The sequence below is a fragment of the Pectinophora gossypiella genome, chromosome 9 (genome assembly GCF_024362695.1).
Source record: "Pectinophora gossypiella chromosome 9, ilPecGoss1.1, whole genome shotgun sequence".
Classification (NCBI taxonomy): Eukaryota; Metazoa; Arthropoda; class Insecta; order Lepidoptera; family Gelechiidae; genus Pectinophora; species Pectinophora gossypiella.
Window position 1 is genome coordinate 8675576 of NC_065412.1, and position 27422 is coordinate 8702997.

A 27422-nucleotide genomic window follows, 5' to 3' on the forward strand; every position below is an offset into this window, starting at 1 on the left:
GTCCGAGATGATAAGCATCATTATAATGTTTTTTCTTCACTCTCAGATCTTTTCTCACTCAGGAGTTCATTAATTCGAATAAATTAAATTTTTTAGTCTACAAACATTTTTATAAGACTAAGTAAAAAAAAACTTAGTGACATAATTAGATTCCAAGGCGAAAATGGAAACAGAATTTGTTACTTAAATTTGAAATTACGTCAGAATTCTTCTAAAGTGTACGCAATGACAGAATTTTCAGTTTTGTATAGAATTATTATCACTAAGAACAGATAAGGTCAAAATGAAAAATGCTGATAGCGCGTTCTTCTCGGAGGAATCTGTATCTGATTTTGGCAATAGGCACTACAAAGTTAGGGAGAAGTATTGGAAATCTAAATAGTTACTGTTGTATTAACATGTCCCTACATTCGGTTTCGAAAAACATACGTAGATTATGCATATTTACGAATAAATTTTAATTTACTTTTAAATAAATATATTTTTTAAATGTTGGCTTATTTTCCAGATATGTATTTTTTACTTCTAAGTTTGGCCCTCCTGGGGCCCGCAATCGGCATCCCCTTGTCTGAAGTGGCCATTAGAAATGAATACATAAGAGAAGAATACGTCCTTCCAGGAGAGTCTATACCAACTTTCTACAACGTACAATTGTTTCTAGACCCAGGCCATGTTGAATACTTTACTGGAAGCGTCACTTTAACGCTTCCAGTAAAGTATTTTTGTCTCTTTTTTTTTTGGATATGACTGGGTCATATCGACGAGCCAAATCGTTCTACATGCTATGGTTATGGAGATCAACAATATTACTGTCTACGCTGAGGGTAGCACTACAGATATCTACAATAACAATACTTTATCCAACAACGATACCCGCCTGCTCAGAATCAGCTTTAACAGCCTTCTTTAGGAGATATTTAAAAAAAAAAACGTAAAAATTAACAACTGCATGATAAGCAAAAATATTCAAATTCGTTTTTTTATAATAACATAACGTTTCATTTAAAAATTTAATAGAAAATACCATTAAAATACCTTACATTCCCAATTTTAGACACGAAAGTACGTTTATCTATATCTAACAGAAATCGTAGAAAGAACCTTTACTAATTTAATTTTATTACTTTTCGCCAGAACCAGCGTAACAGGATACCTCAAATAGGAATTCCATGATACACTAGAGATGTTCACGTACATTCTCGCTTTTGGTATCGAACTTCGAAAAAATTGATAATTCAGAAAATCCTATCTACCACATTCCGTTCAAAGTATTCTCAAGACAAGGAACAAAAGACTTCGCTGCATTTGCCTTGGACTTCGAACAGAGATGTTTGAACTGGAGTACACCAAGCTGCCATACGCTTTCCCCAAGATAGACAAGATTGCGGTTCCTGATTTTGTGTTTGGTGCCATGGAAAACTGGGGATTAGTTATTTAACGGTAAGAGATGCTATTTCTTATAAATAATTTATTTAATAAAGAAAAACATTAATCGATTCGCCTTAAAGATCTAATTATCGTATTTTGATTCGCTACAAATCGCATGAAATTTGATATCGATGGTATTAAGTGCATTTGTGCATAAAAGCAATCAAACGGTTTAGAACTAAACGAACATATCGCATCATGAATTCACTTTAGGTGTATCCCTTACGCGAGATCTGAGAATGCGTCGCGACAGCGTGTTATTTATACGTAGTACTTATTGAGTATTATTTTATTCTATGCCTATACATCCTCTATAGTTCAGCTACTATGATACAGATTACAAACTGGCCTAACTGAATATTGTATGTCAATTTACGACTTCACAACCTCAACCTATCTTCTACTCGTCGTAAAACTACCATAAAATTTTATCTCTCTGGAAACTCTATTGAAATTCAGACACCATACCTTGTTATATATCCTCAAGGGATCTAATTAAATAGGTTTATAGTAAGTAATAGGCACGTTCAATTTGCAGTCGTCAGTTTTAATGAAGAATTATATCTTTAAACGACCGAAAGCAAGTGCGAATGCAGAGTTCGCATAATTTTGCCGTTTTGTAACATTAAAACCTTTGTAAATAATATTGTCTTTTTGAATTCAACTTCCTCTTTGCAGGTAATACCACCAGACTTTTCCCTATTTTCTTGTTTCAATAGTAATATGCAGGCAATTTTTATTAAAAACAGACTAATATAGAAAATTGCAAAAACGGAACAGGATCCTGAATATAATATTGTTTGTCTTCAGGCTAAAACGTGTGAAGTACCTAGATGTTACTTAACATGATCATATTTTTAGAAGCAAACATGTATTTTTTCATTCATTTTTATTTTTAAACTCAGTACGTAGGTACACTGTTTGAATTTTCAAACGATATCAATTGTTTTCCAAACCTATCCGAGATCATGGATACATTCAACGCGGTTGCTTATCAGAAATATAAGATATTACTTTTATTATTTATTCATAATAAAATCACGTTAGTCTTCAATATAGTATCTCATCTGACATTATTCCTTAATCTTTCTTGTATTAGAAAGTGAACAAGAGGTAATGCAAACTTGTCAAAGATTGTACAACTCTCTTTTCTTCTCGTATTTTAGTGATTGGCTTTTTCATGGTTACTAAGTAAATAATAATTATTTTGTGCATACAATGGTTAACCCACGTAACGCTGTTCTGCTCTCAAACCAAGGAGAATTTTACTGCTACACAATATAATAATATTATTGACAGAAATACGGGAATCATAAATTCCAAGGAGAGAGAGAGAAAGAGAGAGAGAAAGAGAGAGAGAGAAATAACAGATATAAACAGGCTTACGTTTCTCAGCATGAATAATACCCATTCATCATTATTTGAATTAACGTTTATCCCTTGAAAGACAACTATCTAAAGAACGATAAATATGTCGACAAACAAAATAGATTAAAACAATTACCTACCTAAATTTTTACAATATTAAGTGCATTACAATATTTGCATACCAAGTGTTTATAAATTTAATATAAGTTTTGTTTTATAGCAGTCACCCGTGCTTAGGAAACTCATAAAAAGAAAATTAAGCACATAACAGAGTATAACATCAACATAAATCACAACAAAAAAAAACTACGAGACATACCCACAAGCACATGTTAACAAAACCCAGATATAATAATTATTACGGAAAGAGAACGTCGGAATATATTATACCAAATCTTATAAATCTACTTACCACAGAAATAAAAAATAAAATCACGCCCACAAATATCTCAAAAACACTGAAGGATGAATTGTTTAAAAAACTAGTAGGTCAATAATATGTTAAATAAAACGACAGTAATCACTTGCATGTTACGATTACAGTCAAATCAAGAAAAAGGAGCCTGTACATGGACTGGAACTGGTTCTGTTCTTTTTAAATACATGTACGACTGGTGTATTGTTTGGAGTATCGGAGAGGGGCACACGGTACACATAGGTAAGAGCGATGTACTGCCGTGTCTACCGGGTGAGCTGCAATGTCCTACTACCCACAACATTATTTTTATTTTATTATGTTCTTTAATTAAGTACTTTAATTGTTCTTGATATATATAATGTTTTTGAACGTTGTATAAATTGATTGATGACAGGAAACCTAGCATCGAGACAAACCATTCCTGGTTTAGCGATGCTATGCATCAAAACTGAATACTCAAAGTTTATTAAATAAATAAATAAAAAAAAAAAATAACGCCTGTATCCTCAGATGGATAGGCAGAAGTGTATGTACACCCACTGCTTGCCCGCTATGTTTAAGTTCCGTGTAATAGAGGACGAGCCTATTGCCATTAACCGGGCACAAATCCTAAACAACGAGATATCAATTATTTATGATACAAAAATGAATGCAAGTCGAATTCAGTGGTTAAGGGCCTGAAAATTTCAAACTGGGAAAAAAAAAATGATATATAAACAAAAAATCACTCAAATTTTATAATCTTTATCTAGCCTAAACATCATGATTATTTTATTATCGTCCATTCCGTTGTCATGTTATTATAAGAAGTATTGTAACATTTTAATATTTAAATATTTAATACATACCAACAGAAATATGCCTAAATTCCTAAATAACAGTTACAGAATACATCCAAGTAAAATGTTATGTTTCGTTGCAGCTGGGTCCGTAATCCGTATGATGCAACACTTCCTCACGCCCGAAGTGTTCCGCAGAGGCCTCGTTATCTACTTGCGAGACAAGTTGGTATGATAATATTTCCATGAGCTGCATATCCAAACAAAACTTTACCTAGGCACCTATTTTACATTAATACTTGTGTGGTTTTGCCAACGATTTTGTCTGAGAAGATTATATTTGAAAGGATCAATCATTTTTATTGAGCCGATAACAATGAGCACTGAAAGAAGGAAAACGTCAACCACGACAGCGGGGTCGGTTTCAGAGTTCTGAAGTGTTTGTTTACTAGCTGATTTACCGCCTCTATGGCTAGAGTAATCAGTTTATGAATTATTTCATTGACCCGAACCGAAAATGCACCAATGAATTATTACTTAAATTATCTTAAGTGCAGTTTCACATTTGGCTTGACATTATATGTTACACTATACACTATATGTTAGACGTTGGCCTAACATAAAGCTCGATGAGGTGTGGGTACTTAGTTTACCTTGCGATGGATGTACCTCTGACTATCCCAATTATGCTATCCCAATATGGTATTGAGCTTATGTTATCTTTTTCCACAGCTCTCGCCAAGCGGTCGCCCCTGCAAATCTGTATGCTGGTCTAGAACAAGCTCTTGATGAATCTAACCACACCATTCCCTGGACTCTGGGGACCTTTCTTACAAGCTAGACTATCCAAGGCGGATTTCCAGTCCTGAACTTCAGGCGAACTTCACCAAGTGCCGAGTCTATTTTCGTTTCTCAGGTAGTAACGGAACTTATTTGGGTAGGTTATCCCAGGTTAAAACGTGTTTGGAAAGGTAAAGTTAATAACAGCTCTGAGGTAAATCCTTATTTTCATCCGACTTTGTGACATCAAGTACAGGATTATTTTAATTTTCACGCATATATGGGAGGGGAGTTTTTATACCCTCAAAGCATTTGTTTTTACATAACCCTAAAAAAACACTAAAATTAATTGGTTCAACTCACCGCCTATCTCGTTGGTCTGGGTACTTAATTCACCTTTCGGTAAACTGATGGCTGAGAATTGTGTCATGTTAATTAATTGACCAACTTTATAATTGTTTCGACTACTGTATTGGTATTTATATTAAAAAAAAGAAAATAATATTGTGAGCAATCGCTCTTGTATATATCGATGAGTTCTATAAATATACATTGTTTTAAGTTTACGCGGTTATTATCATAATTAAATCACATAATAACCGGGTTCTTACCGCGTTTAAATGGTTTATGTGCTTTTTTTCTATAAATATATTCTAGTTCTGCATATAAAAACTGAATATTATAGTTATTTGGAATAACTACTTATAGTACTTATATATTCTTAAATTTTGAAGTATCTATGTGGACGTGTAAAGTATAATACTGTGAACGCGACACGAACTTGGTGAAGCTTGTGCAAGACTCCTTTTGTTTCGACTCAGCTACCCGAGTTTTCAGGTGAAGATTAATCCTATTGTTCAAGCGTATGCATGAAAACCAATTTATCTACACAGAGTTAGGTTCACATACGAATAGTAGAACCTGTATCCTGCGACAAAATCTCCATTTTCATTGATAAGAACGTAATGAAAATAATTAAAACACATAATAACGGGTTCTTACCGCGTTTAAATGGGGATATGATGTTTGATGGGGATGTTATTATGTGTTTTAATTATGATAATAACCGCGTAAACTTAAAACAGTACGTAATGAAATAATTACATTATTAACTTAAATGTACATTACTTGTATTATTATATTAATAGTGATGCATTGGCAATTTCGAACAAAATTTCGAGAGTTACTACTAATACAGGTTTTACAATATTAGTACTCAATATTCTAGATAGATGGCGCTGGCGTCGGCTTAATGGCGATACACAGATCGAAAGAATTTCGTATGGATAGGATGAGGACCCGGTGGTGTAATGGTTAACACGCTCTTCTCCGGCTTGACAAGAGCTGCGAGTTCCAATCCCATACGAGTCAGATTTTTTTTCGATATAAATTTTCTCTTTACATGTTTCACAAGATGTAACGTTAATCTAAAAAGTTTTTAGAAAAACTCACAAAACTTTTCTCTTTATAAAGTAACGCACCTATTTGAAACAGATTTTCTTTCACAGCAACGATTCTTCACTGACTCCTCGATATCGTTCACTGATCGCTGGCACGTGCCCGTCAACTGGTCCACCAATGTGACCTTCAATGACACGAGCCTCCAAGCGTGGATTCCACCATCGTTCCCTGCAGTAGCCATCGACATCCCTGGACTTTCACAGGCTGAATGGATCATTGTGAACAAACAACAAACTGGTGAGATTATTGTTGCAAAAAAAGCTGTATAGTCTAAAGACTTTTTAGGTGTGGTTTTTTAGTGTGTTGTCGAATTTTGTTGAAAAAAAAAGCAGTTGACTAGATTACTTGTTTATAAGCCGAAGTTGTGTGAATAGGGTGGGTAATTGAATACAATATTCAGTGACCAAAGTCGTCACCGAAGATCTCGGTAATTAATACAAAATTATAGTACATATTAAGAATACGACACATTCTGATCAGATTTACCCTATACCTTATAGATTTATTTTTTATTCTATGACTATAGAGTCTTTGTATACTAAACCAATACTTTACATGGTGTCTTATAATTAAAGCACATAATAACGGATTCTTACCGCGTTTAAATGAGTCATCCCGTGATCATGGCACTTGCAACAGTGACGAAATATCGGGAGTCTCATAACCCCATTTAAACGCGGTAAGAACCCGTTATTATGTGCTTTAATTATGATAATAACCGCGTAAACTTAAACAATGTAAAGTGTCTTATTTTTAAAAATATATAATATATTGATGACAATCCAATTAAGTAACTTAATTTATTAGGATCACTTCGATAAATTGATTTCAGCAGTTTCTTTTTTAATTAGGAACAATTTGAAACAGAAACTCCTTGACTCAGCAAAATCCACTTCTAAGTATTGGTGTCATTCTCTCGAAAACCGTTTTATTTTTGAGTAAGTACCCTTTATTAAAACATGCTTTACTTATTTGTTCTTTTCTTCTTTAGCGGCCAACGGGTTATTGTTTTAGTGAGTACTTTCTTATTAAAATTATCTTGTTGTAACAGCCTCCGTGGTCTAGTGGTTAGAGCGTTAGGCTCACGATCTGGAGGTCCAGGTTCGATTCCCGATGGGGACATTGTCGAAATCACTTTGTGAGACTGTCCTTTGTTTGGTAAGGACTTTTCAGGCTTGAATCACCTGATTGTCCGAAAAAGTAAGATGATTCCGTGCTTCGGAGGGCACGTTAAACCGTTGGTCTCGGCTATTAGCTGTAAAAACACCTCCACCAACCCGCAGTGGAGCAGCGTGGTGGAGTATGCTCCATACCCCCTCCGGTTGATTGAGGGGAGGCCTGTGCCCAGCAGTGGGACGTATATAGGCTGTTTATGTTTATGTATGTTATGTAACAACCACGTCATTTTGTATGTAGATTGAAGATCATTTTTTAATACTCACACGAGTCTCAGCTTCTCGAAAGGGTGTGAACATAAAAACCAAAAAATATGATTCGTTTCATACAGGTAGTTATCATGTTATGTGGCGTATTTTCATTTTTATCTCGCGGTCACAGGAAGCAGCAAACAGATAAAACGCGTATTCACCAGTTTGGAATGCTGAAAAGAGATTCATTGTGGAATGTTACAGCTGTACACGCAGTCTGCATTGATATGAAATAAAAATGATTTATAACTGGTATAAATTGTATCGTGATAGACAAGATATACTAGAGATGTCCACATACCTTCTCGGTTATTTGGTATCGAACTTCGAACACATCGAGAATTCAGAAGATCCTATTTACCACATTCCGTTCAAAGCATTCTCTAGACCAGGAACTAAGGACTTTGCTGAATTTGCACTCGATTTCGGACAGAAGAATATGATTGAACTGGAACATTACATAGAGATGGCATATGCTTTCCCCAAGATCGACAAGGTTGCAGTACCTGATTTTGCAGCTGGTGCTATGGAAAACTGGGGATTGGTTATTTATCGGTAAGTAAGTAATGCATTTATTAATCTTCTACTTCAAAAAAAAAACGAATCAATCATTTCAATCGATAAGATAAATATTTTGATTCACTCAATAACAAGTATTTATTTTGTTCGTTCGTTTTAATGATAAATTTAAAAAAAATCCAGTATGCAACGCACTCAAATTTAGAACTGGACGATCACAACGCATCATAAATTCACTTTAGGTGAATCATTCACACGAGTGTCGAGAAGAGGCGACATCGTGGCACTATCGAAGCGTAGACTCTTTGTAAGAAACACAATGACAAAATAGGGGCTAGCGTCCCCGCCTTGACTCCACCACAATGCTACCTTGACGCAGCCTCGGAGGAGCCTCACCTCCTAAAGAAAACCTAGATGCAGCCCACTGGTTTTTCGCCCCTACTTGTAGACGGCCTCGAAGACTTTATCGTAAGCGACGCGCTTTAGGGGGTATAGGTAATTACGATGCCTATACATACACCCTCGATAGTTCAGCTACTATGATTCGGATTACAAACTGGCCTTACTCTATGTCAATGCATGACTTCACAACCTCAACCTATCTTCTACTCGTCATAAAAGCAGTGTCTCTCGGGATTCTATTGAGATTCAGGCGCCAAAGCTTGATAGCTTACCTCAAGGGATCTAATTAAATAGGTCCATAGAAAGTAAAGGGCAAGTTGAATTAGCAAAGTCGTCAGTTGGTAGTGATAAATTCTACCCTTTTAAATGTCTGAAAGCAAGTGCAAACGGCGAGTTACCATAATTTTTCCGTTTCGTGTCATACCTAGTATTCCAAACAATTGCCAATAATATTGTTTTTTTTCCCATTTTGCAGGTAACACCAAAAGATTCCCCCTTTTCTAGAATTGGTTGAAGAGTAATACATAGGCAATTTTAATTAAAAACTCCAATAATATGGAAAATTTAAACAGGAAACTAGCCCCTGAATATAATTGTATCTGTTTTCAGGCATATGCCTATAAACACGTATATACGTGTTAAGTACACATATCTAAGAAGTAAAAGATTATATTTTTTTAGGTATAATTCTATTATCTCAGTATTCTCTTCAAAGTTCCATATATACATTAATAGTTTTCCAAACCTAGCCTGGTAGAGGTTCCCTTGACGTCTGTAAAGATTGTCCTTTCTTTTGTAAATTTTGTATTTTATTATTTTCAGTGAGGTACCCCTATTAGTTCAAGATGGTGTTACAACTACCGCTATTCGTCAAAATATCGCTGGTCTTATCCGCCATGAAAACACGCACATGTGGTTTGGAAATGAAGTCACTCCATTGTCTTGGACCTATACTTGGCTCAGTGAGGGCTTTGCCAACTTCTTCGAACACTACGCGACTGATCTGGTAAGTTTACTTTTGTGCCTACTTAACTTCCAACTAATTAATAAAATTAATAAGACGACTCTTTAAATTGTACGTAAAATTTGTGTTAAAAAAGGAATTTGCCTACATACATACAAAGTATCGGAACCCTCAGTGCGCAAGTCGGAATCGCAAAACCAAACTAACGTTATAGAGGTATTATTTATTTATTAATTTATTATTTTAACCTCTCATAACATGTCAGCTGTCCTACGTACGGTTAAAGTTATTCGAACGAATATTTGTTTACTTATAGCTCAAACACTCAATCCAGACATCCAGACAACCCGTCGCTGACGTCGCAAACAGACGTATCTAAAATTTTTGGCAAATCTGATTTGCACCATTTGCAATTGTCAATAAGATACAAATTATTTTAGCAAAAAATTGCAGATACGTCTTTTTGCGACGTCAGCGACGAACCGTCTGCGTGTTTGAAACTTCTACTTCCTCTGGCAACGATACTTAAACAGCACAGACTCTAGTGATCAAAGTATCCTCTTGAATGCCCTAGGTTACACTCCGAATGAAGATCTTCTTGAATTGTAAGTAACATTATTATAATGCTGTTGTATTGACACAATTTTAATGATTACACTTTACTTAATTTTAAAAATCATTTTTTACAAGAAGACTTTGAAAACTTAACCTGTTCTTATATTTCCACAGTTACCTGAACCAAGTGATTTCCGACGATTCAGACGTGTGGGATCAAGACCTAGACACTATTGTGGTGTCTGTTATTAACGCGAGCCCTCAAAATATGGACATTGCTCTTGACTTCGTTGTTGAACATTTCGATATAATCCAATCAAGGTAAAACACGTACTAATACTTTATAGATGATCATGTTCTCAAAGGCGAAAAGACAAAAATACCATTCAAGAAAAAAGTGTTATAAAATAGTAAATTGGTTAAAGATGATTTCGCACTTTTAAAACATTTTGGACTTGAATCCAAGATGATGGACGAGTAACAGTTTACCTACTTACCCCAAAAAATAAAAGTTTTAAACGTTAGTTGCTAAACATGTAGCTGGGAGTATTACTTAGGATTCTTTATTAAAAATAAATATAGAAAAAATGCAATGGTACAGTTTGCTACAAGTTTTTATTTAAATGAGATACTATGGTTGTCTTAGGTCACTTACTTACATAGAAATCAAGTGTAACATGTTAGACTTCTCGGAATGATTTAATGTATTATACTGAGGCATCCTTCTTTCATAGGTTTCGGTTATTATTTTTAATAATTGACTTTCTAAATTTGTTTTTTGTAGGGTTCAAGGGATTTCTGGAACTGCCAATATCCTGAATGCATTTGCAAGGAGACTGAACTCTGAAGAACATGACTAAAAAGTGAGTCTACGCATTCTTATACTTTTCGTTGTCATTAGTAATTGTACTTTTCCTGGGATGGCATTCACTATTTTGTAGGATTTACATACTGTCTTTAAGTTACCATGAGAGTAACCCATGTCTTTAAATTACAAAAAAATTACGTTTAAAAACTGAAAGTAAACAACATGTTTTTTGTAATTTTGTATTCTGACTCACAGTTTAGGCCGTTTCTGTCATTATATTGTATTGCTTCTGCAGATCGACACTTTTGTTGAGCGACATGGATCAATTCTCACTGCTGCTGAGATTGCGGTAGTGAGTGCCATTAAAGAGAACATCGCTTCCTCCATCACCTGGAGTCGTGAGCATTTGGCTATCGTCGATTCCTGGCTACGTCTGAACTATGGAAACGCTGCTAATGCTTTGACAGCTAGCATAGTCCTTATTTTATCTATCTTCGTGACTTTGTTCAACCGATAATGTAATTATTTCAGTGATTTAATTTAAAGCTTTTGTATTTACTTCAACCCAACCATAATTTTATTTATTTTATCTACTTACATATATAAAATATAGCGATGCTGTGTCCTGTTTGAGAAAATTCTTTGTTTAGAAATTCTCAGACAGCTTTCCCCTTTAAGCTAAAAGAACTGAACTAAATTGAAAAAGTTTTCTACGCAAAAAGAAACTTTGACTTTACTTAACTGTGTTAGAGTACATACAGATACATTTAAGTATGTATTTTGAGAGCTTGTTGTTATCATAAAATGTCGACAATGTTTTATAAGACAAATAAAAACTGTATAACTTGAGAAAACTTGTATTTATCTGATGTGATGGCCGTCTAGGTCACCGTAGGTAATCCGGCCTGGACGAGTCAACTGTGTTAGTGAAAATTGCACTTAAGATAAAGTAATAACACTTATTGATGAAAAATCGATATTGGGTATTGAACCGGTGGCGCTCCTTGTTTGAGAAGGGTGTACGCGTACACAGGACCACATGGAAACTCTTACATATAGTTACACTTTTTAAGTGCATGCATATTAGTCTTATTAAAAAACAATGTTATTCTGGTAATATACACCTTTAAACATTATGATACGTAATCACAAGTGATAACTGACAAGTTTAGTTCCGAATAAGTCATTTATGATATAGGTATTATAATAATGATAAAGTAGATAATTATCTGAGTAATCTGCAATAAATTTGTATTAGATCAGTGGGAGTTTGTGTGTTGTCTAGTAAATACGTAAAGGTAAGATTTTTTTAGTATTTTTAATAGTAGTACAGGTTTTATGGTCTAGTCCGAAAAGGCGCGCGTGTGGATTGATGATTGTGAAGGAAGCAAGAGAAGTATGTTAAGAGAAAAAACACATCGTAACGAAAACTTTGAGGGATGATTCAAGCCATGATTCTGAGTTGATATCAAGTGGAATTTTCCGTCGCAAAAGTATGGAACGAAAAATAATTTAAAAAAACTCTAAAATTTTCATAAATTTTCCTACCGTATATTGCACTTGATATCGACTCAGAATCATGGTCTGAATCATGCCCCTCAGTATTCGTTACGGTGTCACTAACACCCATACCTACTTGTGTGGCTACCTGTACGTACTTGTACGGGGTGTAAGTGACATCGTAACGAATACTGAGAGTGATGATTCAGCTCATTATTCTGTGTTAATATTAAGTGGTATTTTCCATCGCAAAAGAATAGACTTGAAAATAATTAAATTAAAACTAAAAATTCATGAATTTTGCGACGGAAAATTCCATTTAATATCAACTCAGAATCATGGTCTGAATCATCCCCCTCAGTATTCGTTACGATGTCACTAACACTATGTGTGTGTGTTTGTAGTAGGTATTATAACATTGCAATCGTAATTGAGTACGTATTACTTATTACTATGAATCACGCGCGTCATCTGTACCAGGATAGGTAGTGCCACGAATCGTCACAAGACTATGACATGATACGACAATACAAGCACACTATACGATGCGTTGTCGCTGAGTACCGACGTCGGAGCTTCATCGCTCTAATTTGTATATTATGTAAAACGACGGAGCTCCTTGTCACAACGATGTGATGACGTCCGTGTGGCATCTCCCAAAACGTGGAATAAATCAAATAAATTGGGTCATATTCCTTCATTCGCGGCACCAAATCTGCAATATGCTGTTTCAGTTTGTTCTAAGTGGCACAATTGAGACAAAAATGTTCCCTCGGAGAGCTCTTGAGCTACATTTCATAATCTGCTACTGTTGTTTTTCAAGAGTCATTAAATCGGTCTCTTTTCAGCTATATTTATGAGTAATTTATTTATGAGTTATATACTTGATACAATACAAATATACTTTATTGCACCAAAATAAAATAAAATAAAATAGGTACAAAAGAGTCTTAACTAAGTACATGACAAATGACGGCCTTATGGCTTGAAGCGATTTCTTCCCGGCAACCATAAGGCGAGGAAATATGTAAAAATTAATAGATTGATTTTACTTGATATAAAATACTTAAGTACCTACTTATTTTAATCCAACTCCCACTTATCGCTTATGCTATTACCTAGAAGTAAGAAGGCAAATGAAAAGTTGCTAAGTATATTGTATTTAATATCAAAATGTTTTATTTGTACAATATTAAAAAGAAAATGTCATAAAAAGTGAAGTTTCTACTAAAGAAAGTAACTCTTAATTTTTTAATGTACTTAAGTAGTTTGCGATGATCTGGTTACATTTTTAAACTTTATTGAATGCAAATGCAAAAACATGTATTTTATGACTTATGAAGGAAAAATGCTATATTTAAAAAAAAAACTGCGTTTGAATCCCCACATTCTTATACTTATCTTTAGACTTTTCACGTTCCGTTTTGATAACGTAAGTATAGATAGATATAGATAAAAGATTTGAAATATCCATAAAAAACGATAAGAGAATTGATAGGAATAATCCACTTGACATACCAACCTACGTCTGCGTTGGTTTTTACGACATGCCCGGGATGATAAGCAGCAGTTTATGTTTTTACTTCACTCTCAGATCTTTACTCCCACTTCAGGAGAGAAGTAGGTAAAATTCTACCTAATTCACTCATTAAATTTGATGTCAATTTAATTCGAATGCAACCAACATTTTTGTCTGCAAAGATTTTTATTAATGTGACTAAATAAAATAGTTAATTTGGATTTCGAGACTAAATAAAATAGAATTTGTAACTTCAACCGGAAAACACATCAGGATTCTTCCGAATGTTACGCGCTGTCAGAAATTTAAATTTTGTGTGGAATTATGATTGCTATAACAGGGGGGTTAAAAAGGCCACATCGAAACAATTTATCTAAGAAAGCCATATTGCATTTGCGCATATAAAATTAAGTGCGCAATCCAATCAAATGTCAAATAGCAATATTGCTTTCTTAGATGAATTGCTTCGATGCGGTCATTTTAACCCCCAGAACTTATCAAGTCGTCTTTTGTTTACAAACATACATACATAAACTCACGCCCGTAATCCCTAATGGGGTGGGCAGAGCCACAAGTAATCAAAGACAACTTGCAGCCATCGTCTTTTGTTTATTTTGAATAAATTAAAAACAATGTGCTCTGGGTGACATTCGAATTTTTCAAAACTGAAAATGCAGTGTACTGTACGTCTTGGAAGAATCTATATCTGCTTATGTTGGTAGACGTTACAAAATTAGGGAGAAATATTATTAATCAGTATAGTTGCTATTTTATCAATACGTATTGATTAATACCTTCACTTCTGAAATACACAGATTATGAATGTTCATGCATTAGTTTGCATTAACTATAAAATATATTATTATATTTTGTATGTATTATGAATTATTTCAGATATGTATTTACTTCTATGTTTGGCCCTGCTGGGGCCCGCAATGGGCATCCCTTTGTCTGAAGTGGCTACCAGAAATGAAGACCTAAGCGCAGAGTACGTCCTACCAGGAGAGTCCTTTCCGACTTTCTATGACGTCCAATTGTTCCTAGATCCAGGCCATGTTGAATCCTTTACTGGAAGTGTCTCTATAAGAGTACTGCCAGTCATATCAACAAGTCAGATCGTTCTCCATGCTATGGCTATGGAGATCAACAATATCGCCGTCTACGCTGAGGGTAGCACTACGGATATCCTCAATAACTATACTCTAGCCAACAACGATACTCACCTGCTCAGAATCAACTTGAATACTGCGATACAGCCTATGGTGCCTCATATAGTAAATATAAACTATACTGGCCAATTCGCTGAGAACATGTTTGGGGTTTATGTGTCAACTTATCAGGATGATGATGGTAACACGGTGTAAGTATCTTTAGGTATTTGTTTAACTTAACTTTAAACCCGATAACTGTAAATATCTATTAAATACATAAAAATAACGTCTTTCTCACGGTCGGTTCAATTACTGGTGACATCATTAGCAGCATTGTAATTGACTTGATGCTGTAACCTTGAACAGAGGTGATACCTAAAGTGTGCAGATTCACAAGTCATTAGATAACAACTTGCAACCACTTAAATGCGCAATACATATTAACAACGAGAGTCGCCGACACAAGCCGGTGGCTTGTGTAAAAAGAATTATATCCTCAAGATAAACCTTCTCATATTTTGGTGACATATCGGCGACTTACTCATTGCCGGCAAATGTCCGCGAGTCGGCAGCTGTGGTGTATATTGCGCTTTAATATGGCTTTCAAGATATTATAGACACCATGAACTGAGTGACATACTAGCCCAATCGATTATGTTAGACGGATATTATGATTATTTTGCAGGAATCTGATCACATCCCAACTGCAGCCAACGTTTGCCCGTCGTGCTTTCCCTTGCTATGACGAACCAGCACGCAAAGCTATCTTTAGAACTACAATATATGCCCCGCCTGCATTTTCCGTTGTGAGAAGCAACATGCCTATCAGAACTGATGAACTGAAGTAAGTATTTGCAGATTTTACGTTACTTACCTGTTAAAATCACTTTTGTTTTGTAATCAACGATTTCTTTTTAAAACTTGGTTTTACAAACCAAGCTTTTAATAATGGCAATTTTACTCACGTAGGAATGTTTTCAAGTTTAATTTAATTTAAATCTTATCAAAACCTTTTTTACTCACTTGAATTTATTATTATTCCTCAGAACCAATGTAACGGGATATGTAAAATACGAATTCCAAGATACACTAGAGATGTCCACGTACCTTCTCGCTTATTTAGTATCGAACTTCGAAGATATCGATAATTCGGATGATCCTATCTACAACATTCCGTTCAAAGTATTCTCAAGACCAGGAACTAAAGACTTCGCTGCATTTGCATTGGATTACGGACAGAGGAATATGCTTGCACTGGAAGAATACACAGAGCTGCCTTACGCTTTCCCCAAGATCGACAAGGTTGCGGTTCCTGATTTTGCAGCTGGTGCTATGGAAAACTGGGGATTGGTTATTTATCGGTAAAAGATTTTATCTATTAATCCTCTATTCTTCGCGTCGCGGCTGATTCGGGGTTTGGTTGCGGCGAAATCGAGGGAGCGTCGCCACACGGTCGAGGCGTGACGTCTCTATGTCGTGACCAGATCTTAGAATTGATCATTTCACGGTGTGCTCGATTATTTCATGATTTGGTCATATTTTATGAAAAAGAATCTTACTCGTTCGCCACACCATGATGTAGTTAAGCAGATCAATGAACACAAAACGTTTAACGATATGAGCAACTAAATACATGATTACTGCATGACATGGCCAAACGTTAGCAATCATATCGTAAAATTAGTAATATGATCCACCGATAGTGGCGCTGGTGTCGATTATGTTTAAAACTTGATTGATATTATAATCTATGAATCAATGTAATTTTGCAATTTTCCATATCTATACTATTAATTAGGCAAATAATTTTGAACCCAAGAAATTAATCGACTATTCGTTTTTTTATTACACCACACAATAGCATGGACACCGCATATATCAATGATATGGCCAAACGTTGATTGAAATATCATTAAACATTGACGGTTCAACGATATGGTCAATTTAATTTGTCAATTTCATGAAATGTGACGTTTTCATGAAATGGTCGAACACATCACGAAATGATCAATTCTACGATCTGGCCACGACATATATACCGCCTTGAGCTACCAGTGAACACACTGCCTTTTATTCGTTCCTTCGACAACTCTTGACCGTGTAAGCGCCTTAAGGATATTACTATTAAAATTTTACGCCGTTACCGATAAAAATATATATTATCCTCGGTGGTTCAGCTACTATGATTCGGATTATAAAAAGACCTTACTGAATATTGTATGTCAATTTGCGACTGCACAACTTCAATCTATCTCCTACTCGTAAATGTGCCGTAAAATTTTATTTCTCTCGAGACTCTATTGAAATTCAGCCGCGAGACCTTGATAACTTACCCCAAGGGATCTAATTAAATAGGTCCATATAAAGTAATGGACATGTTTGATTAGCATAGTCATCAATTGGTAGTGAAAAATTCTGCCCTTTGAAACGTCTAAAAGCAAGTGCAAACGCCAAGTTTGCATAATTTTGCCGTCATGTGAATTTCTATCTTAAACCTTTGCGAGTAATATTGTCTTTTTCGATTCAACTTCCTCTATGAAGGTAAAACAAAAAAGTTTTCCTCATTTCTAGTATTCTTTAAATAGTACTTAATGCAAAGAAAATTTTAATTAAAATCAGACCAATACGGAAAATTGCAAAATGCAAAACAGGAAAATATAGACCTTGACTTGATAATTTTATTTTTCTTCAGACTAAAATGTACCTAGATATTATTTAACATGGTCAAAATTTTACGAAGATAATATTTATAGGTTATATGTTACACTTTGTTTATTTATTAAGTAAAATTATACTATTTCGTTTAATCTCAGTACACTGGATTTCAAAACGATATTGTTTTCTAAAACTAGCCCGGTATTTAGAAATGCTAGTTCAGCCATCCCTGTCGGTCGAAAAGAGTAGGATTTCTGAGCGAAAAACGCCCGTAGACCCTACTGGAACACGTCTCACGGTGACGAACTGAAGTAGGATTTATAAGTTAATATGCAGCCCGGTAAAAGTTTATTTTTACGTCTGTATTGTTTGTCTTTTTCTTTGTAAGTACATTGCGTATTTTATTATTTTCAGAGAAGTAGCCCTATTGATTCAAGAAGGTGTTACGACTACCGCTATTCGTCAAAATATCGCCCGTATTATCTGTCACGAAAACACGCACATGTGGTTTGGAAATGAAGTCACTCCACAGTCTTGGACCTACACTTGGCTTAATGAGGGCTTTGCCAACTTCTTCGAAAATTATGGAACTGATCTGGTAAGTTTTGTCTTGTCTTTACTAACCTTTACTTTTTTATTTAAATAACTACGACCTACGTGTAATTTGTTAAAAAAAGGAATTTCACTGTTAAGGGTGAATATGAAAATGTGTCAAGTTTGGTGGCGACTGTCATATAATTTTTTCGTGAAAAATTGGGGAAATTGGAAAAATTGGGAATTGAAAAATTCCTTTTTCATGTCGGAACCGAGGATCCTTTTGGATCTTTTTCATGTCGGAACCCAATTTTTCACGAAAAAATAATATGAAATTTCGCCACCAAACTTGAAATTTTGAGATTCACCCTTAACCTTTTATCTGCCGAGATACCAGACACAATACATTTTACATCGTGTCTAGTCGAGATGAGCGTTCTGGCAGTCGAGAGGTTAAAGTATAATTTTATATTTCACCGTGGTAAACAGGATTACGTCAATCTGTGGTAATAATTGCGTAGGTGCTACGGTTGTTCTATAACAGATAGAGGTCCAGCGCAGCGTATTTGAATAAATGAAATATATTTATAATGTTATGGAGAATCCTTTTTTCAACTTACTATAATTTCCTTTACATATTTGTTCCCTCAGGGTCACCTTTCACTTTTTGTTTACCATTTTTTATCCTCTTTCTCAGGTCCTGCCGAACTTCCGTATGATGGATCAGTACGTGCTGCTTCTTCAAAACGTTATGCAGAACGACGCTGTTCTTACTGTGAACCCAATGACACATCCAGTGTACACACCTTCGGAGATCCTTGGCACATTCAACGCGGTTGCTTATCAGAAATGTATAATTTTTTTCTTTTTATGTTGCTAATAGACTTACGTTTGTATATAATCTCGTCTTTCATCAGACATGTGAAGACAAAAAAAATGTAAAGTGAACGTGAGATAATACAATCCACTTGTATACTTTTTTCTTCTCTTCTTTTTCTCTCTGTGATTGCTTTACTTCTTCAGGACCTTAGATGACGGTGTGTCGCACGAAGCGAGCCGCCATTAAAACCAACATAAGTTGATGATGTACTGAGTGTTCACGGACAAACATATTACGTAAACAATTAATTACAAACAATTATTATCAAAACAGAATAGGTACCTACCAAATATAATACTCATAGTAATGTTATGTTTCGTTGCAGCTGGATCCGTGATTCGTATGACGCAACACTTCCTCACACCCGAAGTGTTCCGCAGAGGACTCGTTATCTACTTGCGAGACAAGTTAGTATATTTCCATGAGCTCAAGCAAAACTTTATTTACCTTTAATCTAAGTATTTAATAATAAGTAGGTACCTATAAAAACATGACTACGGTATATTTCGTTTTCTACAGCTCTCGCCAAGCGGCCGCCCCTGCTAATCTATACGCTGGTCTACAACAAGCTCTTGATGAATCTAACCACACCATTCCCTGGACCTTGGACACCATTCTAACCCGCTGGACTACCCAAGGTGGATTTCCAGTCCTGAACGTCAGGCGAACATCACCAACTGCCGAGTCTATCTTCGTTTCTCAGGTAGAAACTTAAATTAATTTAGATTTAGGTTAAAACGTGTTCGGAGTAGTTAATTTTAAGCTAAAAGAATATCGAGACTCTTCTGAATAGCATCGCTATCAGCATTTTCAGTTTTGTATAGAATTTTAATCATTATTATAGAATTGGTGAGATTTGTTATCTGTAAAATCCGATAGACGAGATTTGAAATAAAAAAAAATCTATTATTAAAAATGTTTATAATGTACTATTTACGCTGTCTAAAATTAAAATTCATATTCTGAACCGCTCTGTACACATTGATGAATCACGTTAGTAGTATGTTATTGGGCATTCTAGACCATCGAAGTGAAGGGATTCGCGAAAATGTTCTTGGGCATTCTAGACCATCTTCGTTCAGTCGGATCGCTCGAGCGCCAACGCGCTATCGCGCGCGCTCTCGCGGATCCCTTCACTTCGATGGTCTAGAATGCCCAAGAACATTTTCGCGAATCCCTTCACTTCGATGGTCTAGAAATACCCAATAACATCGAGTGTGGTTCTTAATATTACGATCAATCGGTTAGCAACTACAACACTCACCAGTATAGCACGAGTCGATTTCATATCACATTTTTTTGAGTCTAGATTTTTGTCCTGGCTTTCTAGTCGTTTTTATCGTTAAAACACAAAACTTCACTTCGTTCGCTTGCGTTCACTCCGTTCCGTGTGGGGTTTTAACAATAAACTCGTCTAGAATGTTCAATTCACAAATTGAAAGTAGGTATATTCACACAACAATAAACTGTTTTAAAATAATTATCTAATCGACAACGTAAAACAGTATTACCACCGTTTGTGGTTGTCACAATTTCGAATTAGAATGCTCATAACCTACGGGACAGCATATCACATCAATATTTAAGTTTAAATAACATTGCGTCAAGAAATACATTTCATTGCTGTAAAAGCTATAACACGCAATAGACAAATTGTCATCGCTTTATACTTATAATGAAATTTGTGAAACAGAAACATGCTTTGAAACTACCTGAAATCTGTCCTATATCGAGCTCTGACACTCGACGTCATGGAAAACTATTGCCGAATACAATAAGGTGCATTATTTGTGGGCCATCTAATTGCGGCAAAACTAATTTAATGATTGGACTTTTATTGCATAAAAATGGTCTTCGTTATAGAAATTTATATGTATATTCCAAGTCTCTTTGTCAACCAAAGTATGAATATTTAGAAAATGTGTTAAAAATGGTACCGGGTGTATCATTTTATAAATTTCATGAAAAAGATGAAGTTCTAAGCCCGCAGGAGGCTCGTTCGAATTCTATAATTATATTCGACGACGTCGCCTGTGAAAATCAAAACAACATGCGGGATTATTTTGCTATGGGGAGACATAGAAATATAGATAGCTTTTATTTAAATCAGACCTATACTAAGATTCCTAAACAACTTGTTAGAGATAATTCAAATTTGATAGTATTATTTAAACAGGACGATATCAATCTAAAACATGTATACGATGAACATGTAGGCACAGACATGTCGTGGGCACAATTTAGAGAAATGTGTTCAAAGGTATGGAGTAACAACTATAATTATGTAGTTATAAATAAAGATTGTGGAAAAAATGAAGGGGGGTACAGGAAGATGTTTGATACATTTATAGTTTTTGACTAAACTGAAAATTCTGTTGTCTATCTCAAGTATGATAGCGTTCTCAACTTTGTCATCGTCAACCATATATATTTATAAATAGTATCACTTTAACCTCATTTACCTATTCGTCTCTACGCTGTACAAAGCAAAACACGTATTAAGCTATCTCTATAATGGAACAATCGTTAAAAAGACAGATAGTTAATGCTGCAGAGGCAGTGAAAAAGAAGGTTCGTAAGATGAGAGATATCCAGTCGGATAATGAAAAAGCACTGGAAACCGTTTTTAAGCCTATAGTTAATCCACTTAATCAAATTTTAAATAATTCCATGAATAACATAAAATCTAGTGGAGATGACTCTTTTGCTAATGTACAGTTGGATAAAACATTAATGCACAAAAATGCTTCTTCAAATGTAGAGGAACAATCTGATAACACCACCGAAGAAGATTCAGGGGATGAAAGTATTACAACTGATAATAATATAGATGAATCTTTCAAATCTATTGAATCTCATGGAAGTCCTCATAAAAATATATCGTCATGGTCTCTTTCTCCGGAAGTGTTTGAAGACGTTCCATTTGGTGCAAGATATGAACGTGGGAAACTTATGCTTGGCTCAGCCCGGTTGGTTATTGATGATAAGCAAATGTCAATAAATGGATGTATATATCAAATTACACCAGGTCTAAAAGAGTTACTATTCAAAAAAGTTCCTGATTTAAGCCTAATATCTGAAAACGATAAATCATATTATAAACAAATGTTAATAGACACAAACGCTCATCGACGAGATTATGATCCAAGAAAACCTATAAAAAGCAATAAAGGAAGGAAATATTTACAAATCATAAAACCAATGTTCAAATTAGCTCGTTCTATATCAGCAAACAGTACAGATGAGAGTGTTGCTAAAGGAGAAGGCTTACCAGTATTAAAAAAAATAAATAAAAATGTTGATTACATTTATTGGGATGATCCTAACGAATTAGTTGAGCGATTAAAATTATTAGTAGCTTCGCGAGAAGCTGGCAACACAGGATTGGATAATGAAATGATTTCCATAATAGAAGAATTGACAGAACGGGGAATTATCACCCAAAATAAAATATTAAGTGACAAAATATACCATTTTAGCAAGAATAAATAAATAGAGAAACACATGATTATTGTTTTAATTATAAACCAACCTTTCCTTAATTCAGACTATTAAAATGAATATTGATAAATTCGGCCACCACGTACATAAAAGGATGCGTTTATCCGACGTATTAAATTTTAGCGAAGAATCAGTACTTAAAGTAGAACACGGAGAAATCAATTTACATTTGAATAGAATGAGAGGTGTGAAGACTCCAACAGAATCCGATGATGTAGTGAATAAAGAATATGTTGATAAAATTACAACTAAATCTTACACAAAGACAGATGTAGACTTACTGATAAGTGCTTGTAGAAGCAGCATTCTAAAAGACGTTGATTCAAAGTTAAAAACTTTAAAAGCAGAGTTACCAGACGTTTTTGATCAGTATTTGAGGAAAAAATATAGCGAAAAGGTGAAACAACAAAATGATTAAAGAACAAGTTGTAAATGAAATTCACAGACCGGCACGAAGAAATTTTATTCGCCGTTCTGTAATATTAAAAGGAATTGATGATCTATGGCAAGCTGATTTAATTGATTTAAAACATTTAAAGAATTATAATAGGGGTCATAATTACATATTAGTTGTTATAGACTGTTTTTCAAAGTACACGTGGGTAATACCGCTTAAAACGAAGAATAAGGAAGAGGTGACTCGTGCTTTTGAGACAATAGTCAAGCATTCTTATCGAAAGCCTATCAACTTGCAAACTGACCAAGGAACAGAATTTTATAACACCATTTTTCAAAATTTAATGAAATCTTTATCTGTTAACCATTATTCAACATACTCTACTAAAAAAGCTTCTATTGTGGAAAGAGTTATAAGGACATTGAAAACCAAACTATACAAACTTTTCAGTCTTAATGGCAATTACAAGTGGGTAGGAATACCGTTAAATAAAATCGTGTGTACCTACAACAATACTAAACACCGTACTACACAGTTCAAACCAATCGACATCAATTATGAAAATGAACCAATCATAAAAAATAATATAATGAAAATCGGAAAAAATAAATTAGAAAAAAATGGTCATAAATTTAAAGTTGGTGACTACGTTCGTATAAGCAAATATAAAAGTAGTTTTAGCAAAGGATATACACCTAACTGGTCTACAGAGATATTTCGTATTAAAAAATGTGTAAATACAAAGCCAGTCACTTATCAAATTGAAGATCAAAAAAGTAACGAAATATTGGGAGGCTTTTATGAACACGAATTACAAAAAACTGCTTATCCTGATGTATATTTGATTGAAAAAGTTATTAAGAAAAGAGGAAATCAACTATATGTGAAATGGTTAGGTTTATCACAGGAAGAGAATAGTTGGGTTAACAAAAAAGAGATTGTTCAATAAATAGAACAGTTATCTCTATCTATTTTCATTATGTTTGTACCCATGCAAGGAGGAGGACTAATAAATAGTTTAATAAATAATTTACCGTTTGAGTTACACCTACCAGGTTACAACTATTGCGGACCCGGGACTAGGTTAAAAGAACGATTATTGCGAGGTGATATAGGTGTTAATGAACTTGACGAAGCCTGCAAACGCCACGACATAGCATACTCGAATTATAGTGATTTACATAATCGTCATCAAGCAGATTTACAACTTTTAAATATGGCTAAAGCACGACTCAAAGCAAAAAACGCTGGGAAGGGTGAAAAACTCGCATCATGGCTGGTCAGTAAAGTTATGAAAACAAAATTAAAAACGGGATCTGGTATCACAAGTTTTAAAGGTTTAGTTTCTCGAATAAAGTCACACATCAAGAAACTGAAACCTAAAGATAATAAGTCAGTGGTAAAATATGCATATTTAGCTGCAAAAAAAATCTTTAAAAATCATAAACATAAAATTCGTTTACCACGTGTTATACCTATACCGAAAACAGGAGGAATTTTACCATTAATTCCAATATTTGCTGGCTTATCAGCCTTAGGCGCTTTAGCAGGCGGTGCAGCTGGTGTTGCTAAAACTGTAAATGACTATAAAACCGCTCAACAGAACTTGCGTGAAACAGAACGTCATAATAAGGTGATGGAATCGGTTGCAATCGGTAAAGGTTTATACATGAAACCTTACAAGAAAGGAAACGGATTATTCATAAAATGTACCAAATCTTGATGAAAGAGCTACCTAATCGAGCATTAACAAATATTGATATTATGAAGTATGCCAAAAATATTCCTTATTTTCGTGCTGTTTATATGAAAGATAGGTTGCCTAAAATGCCAAAAAAAATTGAATGTGGAATTATTAATTTAGACAATTCAGAAAATGAAGGAACTCACTGGGTTGCTTATGTAAAAATAAATAAATATTGTGAATATTTCAATAGCTATGGGGATCTTAAGCCTCCACTAGAACTAATAAAGTATTTAAAGAAATGTAACATATATTATAATTACAATAGATATCAGAATTTCAATAGTGTAAATTGTGGTCATTTGTGTTTGGCATATTTAGTTGACTTTTGGAATAAATATATATAACATGGAACATTGTTTTATTTTATGTTAATAGTAAAATGTCCTTCACACTGTCAATTACTGGTAACTCATCAGCTTTATCGACTTATTATTCACCTGCAATACAGCTAGACGGTGAATATGAGTGCGCTTTGTTGTATTTATCTACATTTAATTCGATTCCTAATATCGATAAAAGAAACAACCGATTTATATATGGTGATAATGAATTAATTGAAATACCTGAAGGAGCATACGAGCTACAAGACATAAATGATTACTTGAAGGAGAAAATAAAAGCATCTGCCTTTAATCTGCAGTGTAATAATAATACTCTACAAACCTCAATTTTTTGTACAAAAGATATACATTTTGATAAAGAAAATTCGATTGGTAAGTTGCTAGGATTTGGAGCACACGTTCTAAAAGCAAATATAATGCACACCTCTAAACACCCAGTCGACATTCTGTCAACAACGGTGGTAAGAGTTGAATGTGATTTAGTAAGCGGATCATATATTAATGGAGAACCTAGTCACATTATACATGAATTTGCTCTTAATGTGCCTCCTGGATACAGAATAGTAGAAGTTCCTAAAAACATTATTTATTTCCCCGTCAACCAAAAAAGTATCAGCTGCATACATATAAAATTATTAGATACTTCCAACAATCCTATCAACTTACGTGGTGAAGAAGTACAGCTGTATTTACATCTCAAGAAAAAATGATCGACTATAATAAATACACTACACAACAAACTAAAAACATCAGTCATCGCCGAACTATCTGCAAAGATACAGCCAAGAAGAAGGCAAAGTTAACTAAAGAAAACAAGGACTTTTTAAAAGCAATTGGGTTGTTAAAATGAATATTTTAGACATTTCTTCAAAGCCTGCTTACGACAACACAATAGATGGTGTCGAATACCATTCCTACAAACCATATATAACAAGTTTCAACAGGAATGATGAAATTCGAATACCTATAAACCAGCAAGATTTATGTATTTTACCATCAGCAAGCACTTTGTATTTGGAAGGGGTTGTAAACGTCCTGAAGCCTGGCACACCAGAACCGATATCGGCATCAAGTATTGAATTTACAAACAATGCTTTACTGTACTTATTCCAAGATATTAGGTATGAACTCAATGGAGTAGAGATCGATAGAGTTAAAAACGCGGGAATTACAACTACAATTAAAGCTTTACTATCTATGAATCAAAGCGATTCACGTGTGTCTAAAGTATGGGGCTGGGATATTAATGGTACTAAAAATGTAAACAATGGACGTTTTTCAGTTTCCATTCCTCTTACTCATATTCTTGGCTTCGCGGAAGATTATAAAAAAGTAATTATTAACTGTAAACATGAACTAATTCTGTTGCGAAGTAATACGAATCTCAACGCAGTGAAACTTAATACGGGTGAATACGTTGAAAATGTTCACATTGATAAAATAGTATGGCGTGTCCCTCATGTAAAAGTTTCTGATATAGAAAGGATTAATTTATTGAAACTCTTGGAAAAAGATCGTGGAATTCAATTAGTATTTAGGAATTGGGATTTGTACGAATATCCTTTACTTCCACAGACTACAAAGCATACCTGGTCTATAAAAACGTCTTCTCAAATTGAAAAACCAAGATATGTAATTATAGGATTGCAAACGAAAAGAAAAAATAATGCAAATGCAGATATGTCTAGATTTGACCACTGTTACTTGCGTGACGCTAAAGTCTACCTCAATTCTACTTACTTTCCGTACGAAAATATAAATGTTGATTTTGCCGGTTATAAAATTGCTTTATTATATGAACAATATGTGAGATTCCAACAGTCTTATTACGGACGGCGAGCAGATCCTTTGCTAAGTGCTAAAGAGTTTAAAGAGATAGCTCCTCTCTTCGTCATTGACTGCTCACGCCAAGTCGACAATCTAAAAACAGGATCCGTGGACGTTCGGGTTGAGATAGAAAGTGACGAAATTATACCTGACGGAACATCTGCTTATTGCCTCATATTAAACGATAGTATCATTGAATACAAGCCTTTGAGTAATATAGTAAAAAAACTATCATGAACGACATTGTGATCGTCGATCTTTTGGGGTTTAAAGTTAAGAACGATTTTATTGTGAAGGAATTGGCTATAGCATATGCTGAATATACAGTAATGTTTTTAGTTAAACCCCCTAATCCTTTTAATTATTTAACAAAACAAGAAAAAAAACAAGTACGATGGCTAGAGGCAAATCATGGGATTTACTGGAGTGAAGGTTTCATTGACTACCGTGAATTTAAACGT

At 34.5% G+C, this 27422-nt stretch overlaps 1 protein-coding gene and 1 pseudogene across 1 annotated transcript in view; both read left to right on the forward strand.

Moving 5' to 3' along the window:
* Positions 1–1327: 1327 nt before the first annotated feature.
* On the forward strand, positions 1328–11448 carry LOC126369797 (aminopeptidase N-like; annotated as a pseudogene).
* A 631-nt stretch (positions 11449–12079) lies between these two features.
* Positions 12080–27422, forward strand: part of LOC126369571 (aminopeptidase N-like) — a 30114-nt gene continuing 14771 nt past the window's right edge. Inside the window, exons 1-8 of the mRNA XM_050014050.1 lie at positions 12080–12207; positions 14823–15288; positions 15765–15923; positions 16126–16440; positions 18149–18332; positions 18966–19119; positions 19474–19555; positions 19668–19851. Of these exons, the coding sequence (XP_049870007.1) occupies positions 14825–15288; positions 15765–15923; positions 16126–16440; positions 18149–18332; positions 18966–19119; positions 19474–19555; positions 19668–19851 (1542 nt within the window). The 5' untranslated portion in view covers positions 12080–12207; positions 14823–14824. The remainder of the gene's footprint in view (positions 12208–14822; positions 15289–15764; positions 15924–16125; positions 16441–18148; positions 18333–18965; positions 19120–19473; positions 19556–19667; positions 19852–27422) is intronic.